This window comes from Trichomycterus rosablanca, chromosome 2, assembly GCF_030014385.1.
Source record: "Trichomycterus rosablanca isolate fTriRos1 chromosome 2, fTriRos1.hap1, whole genome shotgun sequence".
In the NCBI taxonomy this organism is placed as follows: domain Eukaryota; kingdom Metazoa; phylum Chordata; class Actinopteri; order Siluriformes; family Trichomycteridae; genus Trichomycterus; species Trichomycterus rosablanca.
This window is the reverse complement of record NC_085989.1, coordinates 23,572,594-23,586,753: the sequence shown is the minus strand read 5'-3', so window position 1 is coordinate 23,586,753 and position 14,160 is coordinate 23,572,594. Positions and strand designations below refer to the sequence as shown.

General features: G+C 36.7%; 1 protein-coding gene across 1 annotated transcript in view; it reads left to right on the top strand.

The window, feature by feature from the left end:
* cacna1ha (calcium channel, voltage-dependent, T type, alpha 1H subunit a) overlaps positions 1 to 14,160 on the top strand; it is a 105,471-nt gene that overhangs the window by 82,010 nt on the left and 9,301 nt on the right. Inside the window, exons 18-32 of the mRNA XM_063012894.1 lie at positions 975 to 1,075; positions 1,172 to 1,295; positions 2,983 to 3,051; positions 3,136 to 3,320; positions 3,956 to 4,082; positions 4,210 to 4,335; positions 5,228 to 5,317; positions 5,435 to 5,648; positions 9,680 to 9,831; positions 9,919 to 10,028; positions 10,568 to 10,701; positions 10,859 to 10,929; positions 12,318 to 12,396; positions 13,458 to 13,579; positions 13,736 to 14,035. Of these exons, the coding sequence (XP_062868964.1) occupies positions 975 to 1,075; positions 1,172 to 1,295; positions 2,983 to 3,051; positions 3,136 to 3,320; positions 3,956 to 4,082; positions 4,210 to 4,335; positions 5,228 to 5,317; positions 5,435 to 5,648; positions 9,680 to 9,831; positions 9,919 to 10,028; positions 10,568 to 10,701; positions 10,859 to 10,929; positions 12,318 to 12,396; positions 13,458 to 13,579; positions 13,736 to 14,035 (2,004 nt within the window). The remainder of the gene's footprint in view (positions 1 to 974; positions 1,076 to 1,171; positions 1,296 to 2,982; positions 3,052 to 3,135; positions 3,321 to 3,955; positions 4,083 to 4,209; positions 4,336 to 5,227; positions 5,318 to 5,434; positions 5,649 to 9,679; positions 9,832 to 9,918; positions 10,029 to 10,567; positions 10,702 to 10,858; positions 10,930 to 12,317; positions 12,397 to 13,457; positions 13,580 to 13,735; positions 14,036 to 14,160) is intronic.

Here is a 14,160-nt window from a genome sequence, read left to right as displayed (position 1 = left end):
GACATTCCTGTAATAAACAATTATAAACAACAATACCCAATACACAGTAGTACTGTGCATAAAACAACACACATCACATTTCAGTACAGTACGTGTGCTGTACCATACACCATAATAAATTTCCTTCTTTTTTTATAAAATGTATCTACCAGATAAAACAATAACTCTCATATTTCTCTTGTATTTCCTTCTTTATTTTAATAGTGTTGTATTTTGTAATTGCATGAAAGAAAGAATACTTTACTCAGCCTTCTTCCCTCTCACTCACTGTCCCCTCTGTCTGATACACAGTGACAGCTACTGGCAGGAGTAATTATACAACACAACGAATAGTAATAGATTGTTGTATTTTCTCACCACTGTGCTTCCTCTGCACCTTCTTTGAAGCCATTTTAATATAGAATTTTACAAAATATAAAGAAAACACCCTTCGCTCTCCGTTCACTATATATATAGAGAGAGAGATACGGTCGGAGTCAACTTCGTGACGTCACTTGTTTCACGGATTTCGGTTCGTAATCCGAAATTTATTTGTACGTTAAGTTGAAAAAGATCGTTCGTAACCCAAAATGTTTGTATGGTAAACTGTTCATAACTCAAGGGTCTACTGTATCTCAGTAAAACAGGATTTACCATTTTAGAATTTCCTAAATACTCACACTACATTGTTTTAACAAGAATGTTGGAGTTGCCAGTATTGCAGTTGTCCATTTTTTATATACTTAGTGGATGATTTACCAAGAAGTTGAACTTTTACCAGCAGTGGTGATCATTCTGAAGCTGACTTTATTTGGAAGTACAATGGAGAATGCTAATGTCATATTTAAACACATAAAAGTAAATAATTTAGGCTACTTTACAACCTCTTAGTTGTTGTTACTTAGTTATGTGGTCAGGTGGTCAGATGCTGCATATGCAGACACTTATCTTGATACTACTGTAGTTACTAAACTTCCTCTCTGTTGACCCTGCAGAGTTTCTGTTTCCGTCTGAAGAAGGTGCTGAACTTCTTTAAACCCAAGTGGTGTAAAACTCATGAGGAGTGGTCCCTATATCTGTTCTCTCCACAGAACAAGTGAGTGAACTAAAACAAACTAAACAAAGAACCTGTTTATTAACACTACATTTTTACAGTTGTAGTACATCTTTAACTTCTGCTTCTGTTCTTTAGATTTCGAATTTTCTGTCAGAGGCTTATCTCACACAAGATGTTTGACCATGTGGTCCTGGTCTTTATCTTCCTTAACTGTATTACAATAGCTCTGGAAAGACCGAATATTAGCTATTTAAGCAAGGTGAGCACAGCTACTGTGTTATTATGTGCTTAAAGAACTCGTACAAACTTAGTTTCCAGAAACTAGAACTGTTAATTTTCTTAAATCTTTACCGCACCAACAAAAGTACAAAGAAAATGTTACAATCATTTTCAATAATATACTGTTTAACTTGACTGTATTTTGTAAATATAAACAAAGGAAAAGTTTTACATCAATTATGTGCAGAAAAACTGTATAGTTCTCTGGTCACAAGCTTATCTTAGATGCTCAAAAGATATCAAGTTTATCCATCTATTTTTAAGCAAAACGGTGCAAAATCCAACATGTCACAGTATGGAGATGCATCAGTGCTCATGGCATGGGTGACTTGCATATGTGTGATGGTGTGTATACACTAATCAGCCATAACATTAAAACCACCTCCTTGTTTCTACACACACTGTCCATTTTGTCAGCTTCATTTACCATATAGAAGTTTTTGTGGTTCTACAATTACTGACTGTAGTCCATCTGTTTCTTTACGTACCTTTTTAGCCTGCTTTTACCTTTTTTTTCAATGGTCAGGACCCCCACAGAACCACCACAGAGCAGGTATTATTAAGGTAGTGGGTCATTCTTAGCACTGCAGTGACAATGACATGGTGGTGGTGTGTTAGTGTGTGTTGTGCTGGTATAAGTGGATCAGACACAGCAACGCTGCTGGAGTTTTTAAATACCGTGTCCACTCACTGTCAACTCTATTAGACACTCCTTCCTAGTTGGTCTACCTTGTAGATGTAAAGTGGACAGTGACTGTAGAAACAAGGAGGTGGTTTTAATGTTATGGCTGATCAGTCTGTGTGTCCATATACACATGAAGGTTGCATATGTCTCCAGATCTGTATTCTATTGAAGTAAATCCACTTTCAATACTTCATAACCTCAGTTCCCAAACCTTTAAAAAATACATTGAAAAGGTGATGGAAAAATTGAGTTTGTCGGTTTTCTTTGTACTTTTGTCAGTTAAATCAAGGTTCAAATGAATGAACAAATATTTGTTTTTATTGATAATAAGTAGAACTTACATACTGCTTCAACCATGCTTTACAGTTAGGATGAGGTTTTGGCTTTTGTGTGCAATGCTCTTTTTCTTTGTCAAAAAACATTTGTCCTGGCACCCAGGTGACGCAGCGGGATATTCTGCTAGCACACGAGCGCCAAGACTCTGAACTCCTCAATTCAAAACTCGGCTTTGCCACTGGTCGGCTGGGTGCCATCTGGCGGTCATAATTGGCAGTGCCCGTATCTGCTAGGGCGGGATGACCAGACTATGTGTGGGTGGGATCTTCATACACTGTGTAAGGATCCTGATTGGCAGAAAAGACGCATGTGCAGAATGCAGGGGACAGAAGAGGAGGGCTGTGCACGTGTCGGAAGAGGCGTGGGCAGCACCATGCTCTCATCGGATGCAATCGGGTGTCCCTCAGCAGTGGAAGACAAATTGACTGTGCTAAATCGGGAGGAAAATGGGGAGAAAATGAATTAAAAAAAATAATTTAAAAAAAACATTTGTCCTATAAAAATTAAATAAATGTTAAACAGTACATTTATATTTACTTTTTATTCATGTTTGGATTAATAATGTATTATTTAATAATTTGATTTGATCATTTTATTGCAATTATGTGATGATATTTTTCTGATAATGTTGTTTATTTTTTGACAGGAACGTAGGTTTCTCACTATTTCCAATTATGTATTCACTGTGATATTTGTTGCTGAAATGACTGCGAAGGTACAAAAGCCTTTATTTTACACATATATTTAATGTAAGGTCTCTTTTTCAACATAGCTAAATTTGCCATTCTTGGTGTTATAGGTGGTGGCGCTTGGCTTCTATTCAGGAAAACATAGCTATCTGAGGAGCACATGGAATTTGTTGGATGGAATGCTAGTCTTTGTTTCACTCATTGACGTCCTGGTGTTTTTAGTATCTGCTGGTGGGAACAAGATCTTCGGCATTCTAAGGGTTCTGCGTCTGCTGAGGACACTGCGCCCTTTAAGGTCAGCATTACTAATATAGTGCGGTAGTTCAGGGTTCAGTTAACTTTAATTAATTATTTGATGTTATTGAAGTTGTGCAGTGCTGAGTACAGCGGTTATACAGTTGGCCAGGTATAAAGGTTATACTTTTGTTACATAGACATGTCCTCACAACATGACATAGACAGGTCCTCACAATTACTACCTGCTCAGCTGGCTAAATGTCATGAGTGTCTGCAGTGACCGCACCTGCTCTTGACATAATGCGCAAAGCAATGTATTTTACAAAACTGTACTTATACATAAAATCTGACTCAATTTTCTTTATTCTTTATTTATCTTGCTCTTTAAACACTGACCAAGATATTTTTTGTCCTATTAAGTAATTTTAACTTAAATTATTGTCATTTCAGCAAATGTCATCTTAATTCTGTTTTTAAGAAAATGAGTCCTATTTGAGTCTGTCTTTTAAAAGTTTCTTTCTCATAAAGATTTTTGCTCATCATTGATTTTGAACCTGGATCTATGTAAACAGCTATTGTATTTGTAAAAAGTTTCATATATCATAATTCAGACCTGTTAGTTGCTGCCTAATATTGTTATTATATTTTAAGCACAGCCTCACAGCAGTAATATGTTTGTTGCTGTTTTTGCAGAGTGATCAGCCGCGCTCCTGGACTGAAGCTGGTGGTCGAAACATTGATTACATCTCTAAGACCCATTGGAAACATAGTGCTGATCTGCTGCGCGTTCTTCATTGTTTTTGGCATTCTAGGAGTTCAGGTGAAGACTTGTGGAAGTGTCATCTGTAAGAATGAAGAGTCTCTAGATGGAAATGTACAGAGATGATTATAATATAGGTCACTGATTAATTTAGAATCTTAAATAACATGCTCATTTAAATTTTTAGCTCTTTAAAGGCAAGTTTTACCACTGTGAAGGCCTGGATACTAGAAACATCACCAACAAGTCAGACTGCCTACAAACAAACTACAAATGGATTAGAAGAAAGTACAACTTTGACAATTTGGGGCAGGTAAGACATGATTGTCAGTTTTAAGTGAGATGATTATGTTAAGTTTATTATATAAAAATGCAAGAAAATGTTCAGCTTATCGGTTTGCTAGAGCTTCGAGCTCTCTACTAGAGATCCAGCCGGACAACTACACAGATATACAAGGGATCATTAACAATTTTCCACACTTTTATATTTTGGTTGGAAACAGTGAGGGCGGGAGGAGTAGTAATTGATTGTGTCTGAAAGACTGAGAGAGAGTTTATATTCCGGATTTAGCACCATCTGATTTCCACCTTTTTCGGACTGCTCAAAGAAGCTTTAAGGGGAAGATTTTCATGTGATGATGAAGTAAAAGCAGCAGTGCATCAGTGGCTATGCGCTCAACCAAAAACAATTTTTGCTGATGGCATTAAAAGTTGGTACAACGCTGGTAAAAATGCATTGGAAGGTGACTATGTAGAAAAATTATGTAATTTGTTTTTGAAATTCTTAATAAATAGAGTTTAAAAAAGTGCAGAAACTTTTTAAGGAATTGGCTATGTGTAGGGAAATGATATCCGAAGCCCAGCAATGAATTGCCGCCCTGTCTGGGGTGTTCCTGCCTTGTTTTTTTTGGAGCCAAACCTACCACGACTCTGACCCGGATAATGTAATTGATAGAAAATGAAAAATATGTGGTCCAATTTTTTTCAGAGTAAACATTGGAAACAAACACAGTGTAAGTAAACCAAAAACATAAAAGTAGTTGTACTTACCATGTCTTTATTAAACAGACTGATTAATTCACAGTCCAACCTCTTTTAGCAGCTATAATGTGTTCTTCAGCTTCTGATCAACACTGAGGAACAAAGGATTAAAAAACCATTCTGGTAACTTGTGTGTTTGAATCATCTTTATCTCTTTTTTTCAGGCTCTCATGTCACTGTTTGTACTATCGTGTAAGGATGGCTGGGTGAATATTATGTATGATGGTCTGGATGCTGTGGGTGTCAACCAACAGGTTTAATCTTACTTTCTTTATTCTCTCTTAGTTGCACTACTGCTTTGATAAAATTCTGCTGTCTTATTGAGTTACATCATTGAATGGCTACATTTTTCTTTTTTGTGTCTTTTACAGCCGGTACGTAACCACAACCCTTGGATGCTGCTCTTCTTCATCTCCTTTTTGCTTATCGTAAGCTTCTTCGTGCTGAACATGTTTGTGGGTGTGGTGGTAGAGAACTTTCACAAGTGTCGGCAGGACCAGGAAGAAGAGGAGGCTCGCATGCGGGAGGAAAAGAGACAACGGCTTTTGGAGAAAAGGCGCAGGAGTAAGGAGAAATGCGGGTCTGGTCGGTAATCTATTTTTCTGAGCACTGCCTGCCTCCAGTGCCTGAGAAAAAAAAGAGAGACCTAGAGAGAAAGACAAAAATGAATAATTAGATAGACTTTTAATTACATAAAGACCAAAGTTTTTTTAAAGGCCACTGAGCTGGTCAAGGCCTTGAATTGTGATGGTCTGCAGCATGTCCCTGCATGTTCCCTCACCACCAAATGCTGCATGACAGGTCTTTAGGGGAGTTTTTCTTGGCACACGAGGTCAGTTAGAGTCTTATTTGTGTGAATGGGAACACATTACTGGTATTTATAATAAGCATGTACATACTTAATACAGTAGGTATAGAAAATGCAAACAGCTTATTATCTGCTTTTAAGCAGTCTATTTAGTCCTCTTATGTTTAACTTACAATGTAACTGTAATATTAAAGAACAACAATGCAATTCCTAAAGCGTTGCACGATACAGTCAGTGCTAAGTAAATCTTCCTCTTTGAGAATAGGTAGTAGAAAGGAGCTATAATATTACTTAATACAGCAGGTATAGGAAATGTAAACAGCTTATTATCTGTTTTTTATTTTAGCAGTCTATTTGGTACTCTTATGTTTAACTTATAATGTAACTGTAATATTAAAGAACAACAATGCAATACAAATAAACTAACAATAAGGAAAAAAGAATAATAAACAAAATGTCAATAGCTGATGAGGGAGTACATCAGTTCTCACTTATTTAAAGCCAGAGTTTTTACTGGAACATCATAGAATAAGCGCTGAGGTTAAATTATGTTCAGTGTCACACAGTGGTTCTGCTCTGGTCAGAACAAACGTGTGATAGTAGTTGCAGTGGTTTTGTGCTGGTACTTTATATATTCTGCACAAAAGTAGCACAACACAATGTGAAGTTATCGCTGTATGAAACAGATAAATGCATGAGTGAGAGTGTTCGATTTTCTTAAGACCACAAAACTAATTATGGGTGAAAATGCAAGGGTGAAAATGCAAGTACCCTGTTATAAATTACCATGGTCTTTCAAATGAGGAACAGTGTAACATCTACATTAAAGTTAAGGACACTCTAAAAGCGTTAATACGCTGAAATGTTAATAATCTTGCAACTACTGTTGCATTTATCATGTACATCGATCAGCCATAACATTAAAACCACCTCCTTGTTTCTACACACATTGTCCAGTTTATTGGCTCCACTTACCATATAGGAGCACTTTGTAGTTCTACAATTACTGACTGTAGTCCATCTGTTTCTCTGCATGCTTTGTTAGCCCCCTTTCATGCTGTTCTTCAATGGTCAGGCCTCTCCCAGGACCACTACAGAGTAGGTATTATTTAGGTGGTGGATCATTCTCAGCACTGCAGTGACACTGACAAGGTGGTGGTGTGTTAGTGTGTGTTGTGCTGGTATGAGTGGATAAGACACAGCAGCACTGTTGGGGTTTTTAAACGTCTCACTGTCCCTGCTGGACTGAGAATAGTCCACCAACCAAAAATATCCATCCAACAGCGCCCCATAGGCAGCATTCTGAGACAACTGATGAAGGTCTAGAAGATGACCAAATCAAACAGCAGCAATAGATGAGCGATCGTCTCTGACTTTACATCTACAAGGTGGACCAACTAGGTAGGAGTGTCTAATAGAGTGGACAGTGAGTGGACACGGTATTTAAAAACTCCAGCAGCGCTGCTGTGTCTGATCCACTCATATCAGCACAACACACACTAACACACCACCACCATGTCAGTGTCGCTGCAGTGCTGAGAATGATCCACCACCCAAATAATACCTACTCTGTGGTGGTCCTCTGGGGGTCCTGACCATTAAAGAACAGGGTGAAAGCAGGCTAAAAAAGTATTTAGAGAAATAGATGGACTACAGTCAGTAATTGTAGAACTTTAAAGTGCTTCTATGTGGTAAGTGGAGCTGATAAAATGGTGAGTGTAGAAACAAGGAGGTGGTTTTAATGTTATGGCTCATCAGTGTATGTGGATGATTATTGGCTATGAATGACTAATATGTGTTTCCTAAAGCGTTACACGATACAGTCAGTGCTAAGTAAATCTTGTACTTTAGGAATAGTTAATAGAAAGAAGCTATAATATTTTTCTTGGGTACCATAATTTAGGATCAGGTCTGTGTAAAACTGTTTTGAGCGACATTGTTCTGCTGGATACATCAAGGGGGAAAGATGAATATTCCCACTATCTCTATAAATGTCTTAATGACTGTGCTTTAGAATCATTTGTGCTTGTGTTAGTGTGTATACAGAACACTTGATACAATTATCCTGAGAACTCATCAAAGAATTAATGCCACTAATTAGCAATGGCTATAGTTTTACATGATGCAGTCAAAAAGCAATGAGGTGCTTATGTTGTTTTTATGCAAACACATGCTGGTGTTATGTGGGGATTTACACCCTTCCCAAAATGCATTACCTCAATCAGCAGTTTAATAGTACTGGATCTGTGACTAGATAACCTGTGTATAACAATGTTATTTTGGAATTTATTGGAAAATCAGTGTCCTGCTGAGGTCCTTGTAGTCAGCTTCAGAATTATTCTGTCCCCTGATGTGATCCCTTAATCTCGTAGAGCTGCATTGTTGTCCATTTTTTCATTCTTAATGCTTTTGTAGTTACAGCCTGTGCCACCATTCCACCTTGTTGCATATCAAACTTTTGTCAAATGTGCCTTTTTTACATCACAGGGTACCACTACAACCCTACCACTGGTTACATCTGTAGCCTAATGGTTAAGGTACTGGGCTAGTAATCAGAAGGTTGCTGGTTCAAGCCCCACCATTGCCAGGTTGCTTCTGTCAGGCCCTTAAGCAAAGCCCTTAACTATTAATTGCTCAGACTGTATACTGTAATTGTAATGTATGTCACTTTTGAGAAAGGTGTCTGCTTAATGCCAGAAATGTATGTAATGTAAGTGTAACCCACACCCCCAATCTCATCTCATTGATTGGAACACCTGACTTTTGGAAAAGAGGTTCTCCCACATACATTATGACTGACATATCAATGTTTTTTTATTACATTAAAAGTCAATATATATAGTATATATGCTTGAACTATTGAGTAATTAAGGAAGAATTCCAAATATTTCAAAGCGTACCTCAGTAGGTCACTGTGACATTTGGATACTCAGTCATGACTAATATAAAGAATTGAATTACTCCTTAGCAAGTGTAGCCTTATGACCTAAGAATGATGATGTAAACGTACAATAGCTGCTTTCAGCTCTATCTGTCCATTGAACACATTTTACAATGTAGGAAATCTTGGCACCAACAGTTTGTTGAATTATTCCTCCTACTGCTGACTCATCATCATTTGTCATCATATTTCATGTCAGATGTCAAGAAAAGTATTTCTGCCTTGCAGACCTCAACACTTTATTGTATTTGGTTGGGAACTGTTTAGGTTCTTAGATTGGATGTTAGGTTAAATCTGCATGCACATCTCTGACAGGTATTCAATAGCTATGTGCTTCTCTCTTGGCATTTGGCAAGTTAAAAGTAAACATGCTTTATATGGCAGACTCAGAAGGATGGATTTAAATCTTGTCTGTTTCCAAACTTGAAAAAAAGATTGTATTACTAATGTTATTTAAGGAATGAAACATAACACTACTAATAATTACATAGTCATTTGTTAACAATACTAAATAATGTACTCACCATTTTGTAGCAGTTTTTAACATTTCAGTGGATAAAGTACACACCCAGCCAAAAAATGTCATGTTTACAAATGCATGTTTCTCAGTTCAGCATGTTTAAAGCATGATAAAGCATGAGAGGAAATAAAGTTCCAGGGCAGGACATTACCCTTACATTTAAATCTTAATTTTACACATCATTACAGAATTACATTAAATTTCTTTTAGCATTACAGAAACGTCCTCTGCTGTACTGTTCCTCTCTTGCTCAGTATTTCCTGCCTTTGCCTGAATGAGTTAGCCATACTGCACGTATCCTGCATTGAGCTAAACATGCTGTTCGCTTGTGTCTATGTTTAAAACAGAGGCACAGCAGAGACCCTACTACGCAGATTACTCACCAGCTCGGCTCTACATCCACACACTGTGCACCAACCACTACCTGGACCTTTTTATAACCTTCATCATTTGTATCAATGTGGTTACCATGTCCATAGAGCACTACGATCAGCCCACAGTAAGTCAGCTCTCTTTTAACAGCAGTGTATGTTTTTTTTTGTTCTGCCTGTGTTAAATATTAAACTTCATTCCTTTTTTTCTACAGTATCTAGATGAAGCTTTAAAGTATTGCAACTACATCTTTACCGTCTTCTTCGTCTTAGAGGCTCTTCTCAAACTTGTGGCTTTTGGTGTTCGAAGATTTTTTAAAGACAGGTAAAACAGACTTTTTAACAATATATTATGTATCCAACACTAAAGCCAACCAATACCACATTTATAATTGTTAAGGTTTCGACTACTAAATGTGCAATATGCAAAACATTACTGTTAAATTTTACAGGCCAGAGAGAATTTTATGGTAATAGATCTCTCTTATTTACATTCGACAAGAATCAGCATGTATTTAGACAATCGTTTTTGTTTTTTTTTGTTCCTTGTGCTGTTTAATTAGGCAGTAAAAATGCAATAAAAATGACCAGCTGCTAAGGCAGATTTAAGATGTACGCATAATCCAGTGTATCATTATAATTAAACACTACTATGATTTAATTACATTTTAATTATGTGTGCACAATGCATGAAATTGTGATGTCTCTGGTTGGGTGAAGCATTGAATGTCAGATGAATAATTTGTTTTCATTAAACCAAGTTCATAGTTTAATCTGTATTAGCTAAGCTTAAAGTAACCAACCTTGTGTTGACATATTGTACAGCATGTACACTAAAATAGAAACACTGTGCTGTTTTGACAGGTGGAACCAGTTAGATCTGGCTATTGTTTTACTATCCATCATGGGCATCATTCTAGAGGAGATCAAGATGAATGCTGCTCTTCCAATTAACCCCACCATCATCCGTATAATGAGGGTTTTGAGAATAGCCAGAGGTACTCCAGCAAAGACTTTCTTAATATCAGTTTATGAGCATATACTGGTACAGGAACTCCATTGGCTTTTATTGAGAGCAATATATCATGATGCAGGAATACTGCAGCACAGAAGAAATGCTGAGTGTGATTTATATTTTGCTTACTATTTACACAGTGCTAAAGCTTTTGAAGTTGGCTACAGGCATGAGAGCATTGCTGGACACTGTGATGCAAGCTCTACCCCAGGTAATCTCACCATTTATTATTTAACATCTGGTTTTGTGATGCCAGCTATTATTAGGTTCTGATATCTGGGACAAGTATTTGGAAAACATGGATATAAACTACCCTCAAATCAAGCTTGAACACCCCAGAGTTATTTTCTTTAAAGCCATTACCAACCCTACATAATTCTTAAACTTAAAGGTACCAAAGTTTCATTTAATGGTAACAAGCAAATAAAAACTGTATATTGTTTAACTTTGGTGAGATTTCTTCCAAAGCCACAGCACAGTCTGCAGGTTAGGATGCCAATATCTATTTTTATGTCATTGTTTTCATTAATAAAGCATGACTTTGCACCCAACTGGCATCTTATTTGGTAATTATCTTAATGTGGACCAGTTCCAGTGCACATCTTTAGTGCAGCATAGTGTACAAATACTCCATTTGTAGTGCACTAACTATACTATTTGGTGCTGTAGTGTGTGTTTTAGGAAACAGCTGCTTAAACAGCTATTGTAAGATATGCCTTGCCAGTAAAATCTTAGTAAAAAAAGTGTCCATTTGTTGGGAGACAAAAAATGATTATGAAATATTTTGGTATTACTGCATTGATTGCTTATTAAATGTTGTGTAATAGCTGTTCAATTTATAATATAGCAAACACATTCTGCCCAAATAACACACACACAACTGTATGTTTCTTGTGTATGATAAAATATTAATTATTAATTAATTAGAAGAAGAAATTCTAAGATTCCTGACATAAACAGCCCTCTTTATCTCAAATGACAATACAGTACAAATATTCTTCCGTTGTTTTTTCGGCCATCAAATCACTCACTCACTCACTATCTTAACCACTTATTCATTTAGGGTCACGGGGGGGCTATTTCATCTTTTCAATGGCATCAAGGCACACAGTAACACCCTGGAAGAGGTGCCAGTCCATTTTATTAAACCTAATTTGATGGACCGCTACCCTGACATTTTCCATAAGAAATTTTTTATGCAACTTTGCCAGGCTTTCATTTGTTGATTACTGTAAATTGATAAACACCCATTTCTTTAGAAAATGCTTTTGTATCCTTGTTCTCACAACAGATATATTGCAGAACAGACATTTTTTTTAATAGCAGACATGTGTGCCTTTTTATAGAACAAGGCACCTCTACAAGCCACAGCTTTAATTTTATATCATTTTTTGAAACACCTTTGTAGAGGTGCCTTTTTCAGCCACATTTTATATGTATTTTAATTATGTACGAAATGTCAGTGGTTCATTTCACATAATTACAATCATTCTCATAAAACTATAGATTAAACAGTATAAGGTAGTAACAATAGAGCTGTGTTTTGTATGACCAACTCTTTTATAATTTAGAGTGTGATGCTGTGTTCTCTCTATGTAGGTGGGAAATCTGGGCTTGCTGTTTATGCTTCTCTTCTTCATTTATGCTGCGCTCGGTGTAGAGCTCTTCGGAAAACTGGGTCAGTGCTGCATTTCTGTACAGAGCTGACACCCTCACTTTTTTATTGCATTACTGCCTGTGCTCATAATTGCTTGCCATTTCTGGTTTTAGGTCAAAGATGTTTGGATTTGATCCTTAAAGGCAACCTTACTTGCAAATCTTAGAGCCCCCCTTCCAATCACAGAAGCTTATGTGAAAAGATCTTATTTTATTAGAGGAAGGCCCTTGGCTTAGGCAGACACTTTAAAATCATTTACACCAAATATCACATGTGCTGGTTCAGCATTATACCATGGGCATTAATATAAAGCCCCTTACATTTGTGCAGTAAGGCCTAGCTGACAGTTCTTAGTCTTAGGGTTGTGAGTGACTACTCAGCAATGGAAACCCATCTGTTTAGGTCCTGATGAATAATTTTGGGCTGATGTTGCTGCTAATTAAAATAATGAGAAATGCAACATGAACACAATGCTTATCAACTAGGGACACACGATGTTTATCCATTCTGTAAACTTGTGTAACCTACTAATTTGCTGCTGAGCTGATGTTACTCTTAAATATTTCCTGTTTATTATACAGTACAGTTGACAAATACAGCTTATGTGCCACATAAAACATCATGTAGTACAACCCATTTAAGACTTTATAGTTTTGTATATGATGTTATTTATGTTACCAATGGGTGTGGCTCAACTAATCAAACCCACTAATTAGAATGGGTGTTCATGTAGTGTATTTGTGTTGAGAGGTCTCTTTGTGAGACCCCTCTTATAAATTAAAGGATTAAGCACTGTCTTGGGGAATATGTACTCTTAATTGACTTTAAACTTGATGCTAATTATTAAGTCACATCAGCAGGCAGCTGCTTATTTGTTTAAATTAATTCAATTAAACCAGACACCACCAATTAAAGTGGCACATTTCCAAGTTCATAGATTAATCTGTATTAGCTAAGCTTAAAGTAACCAACCTTGTGTTGTCATAATTGAGCTGTGCTTTTAAAAGAAAATGTTTTAAATATGTTTTGTGGGTTTTTTTTTTTTAACTTTACATTATTTGTTGTTATTTATTCATTTATAGAATGCAATGACAAAAACCCATGTGAAGGCCTAAGTCGACATGCCACTTTTGAGAACTTTGGAATGGCCTTTCTGACCCTCTTCAGAGTTTCAACTGGGGACAATTGGAATGGCATAATGAAGGTACTTGTTGAATATTAATGTTAAATCTTAAGTCTTTAGCACATGCATCTGTAAAATGTTTTCATATTATGTACAACGGTATTATTTTTATAATAATACATTTATCCGTGCATTTATTTGATGCACTGATATTAAAATGTTGTGTGTCTTGTGTAGGACACTTTGAGGGAGTGTACACCTAAAGACAGGAACTGCCTGACCTACTTACCCTTGGTCTCACCCATTTACTTTGTAACCTTCGTGCTGATAGCTCAGTTTGTGCTGGTGAATGTGGTGGTTGCTGTGTTGATGAAGCATTTAGAGGAGAGCAATAAGGAGGCTAAAGAAGATGCTGAGATGGATGCAGAAATTGAGATGGAGATGGAAATGGCAAGATGTCATAGTAATGATTCAGCAGGAAGCTCTGATGGACCGAAAGGCAGGGGGACTCATGTGGGGCCTGACTCATCTGGGCAGGTAAGTTGCATAGTAGAATAACTAACTAACTAACTAACTAACTAACTAACTAACTAACGAAAGAAAGAAAGAAAGAAAGAAAGAAAGAAAGAAAGAAAGAAAGAAAGAAAGAAAGAAAGAAAGAA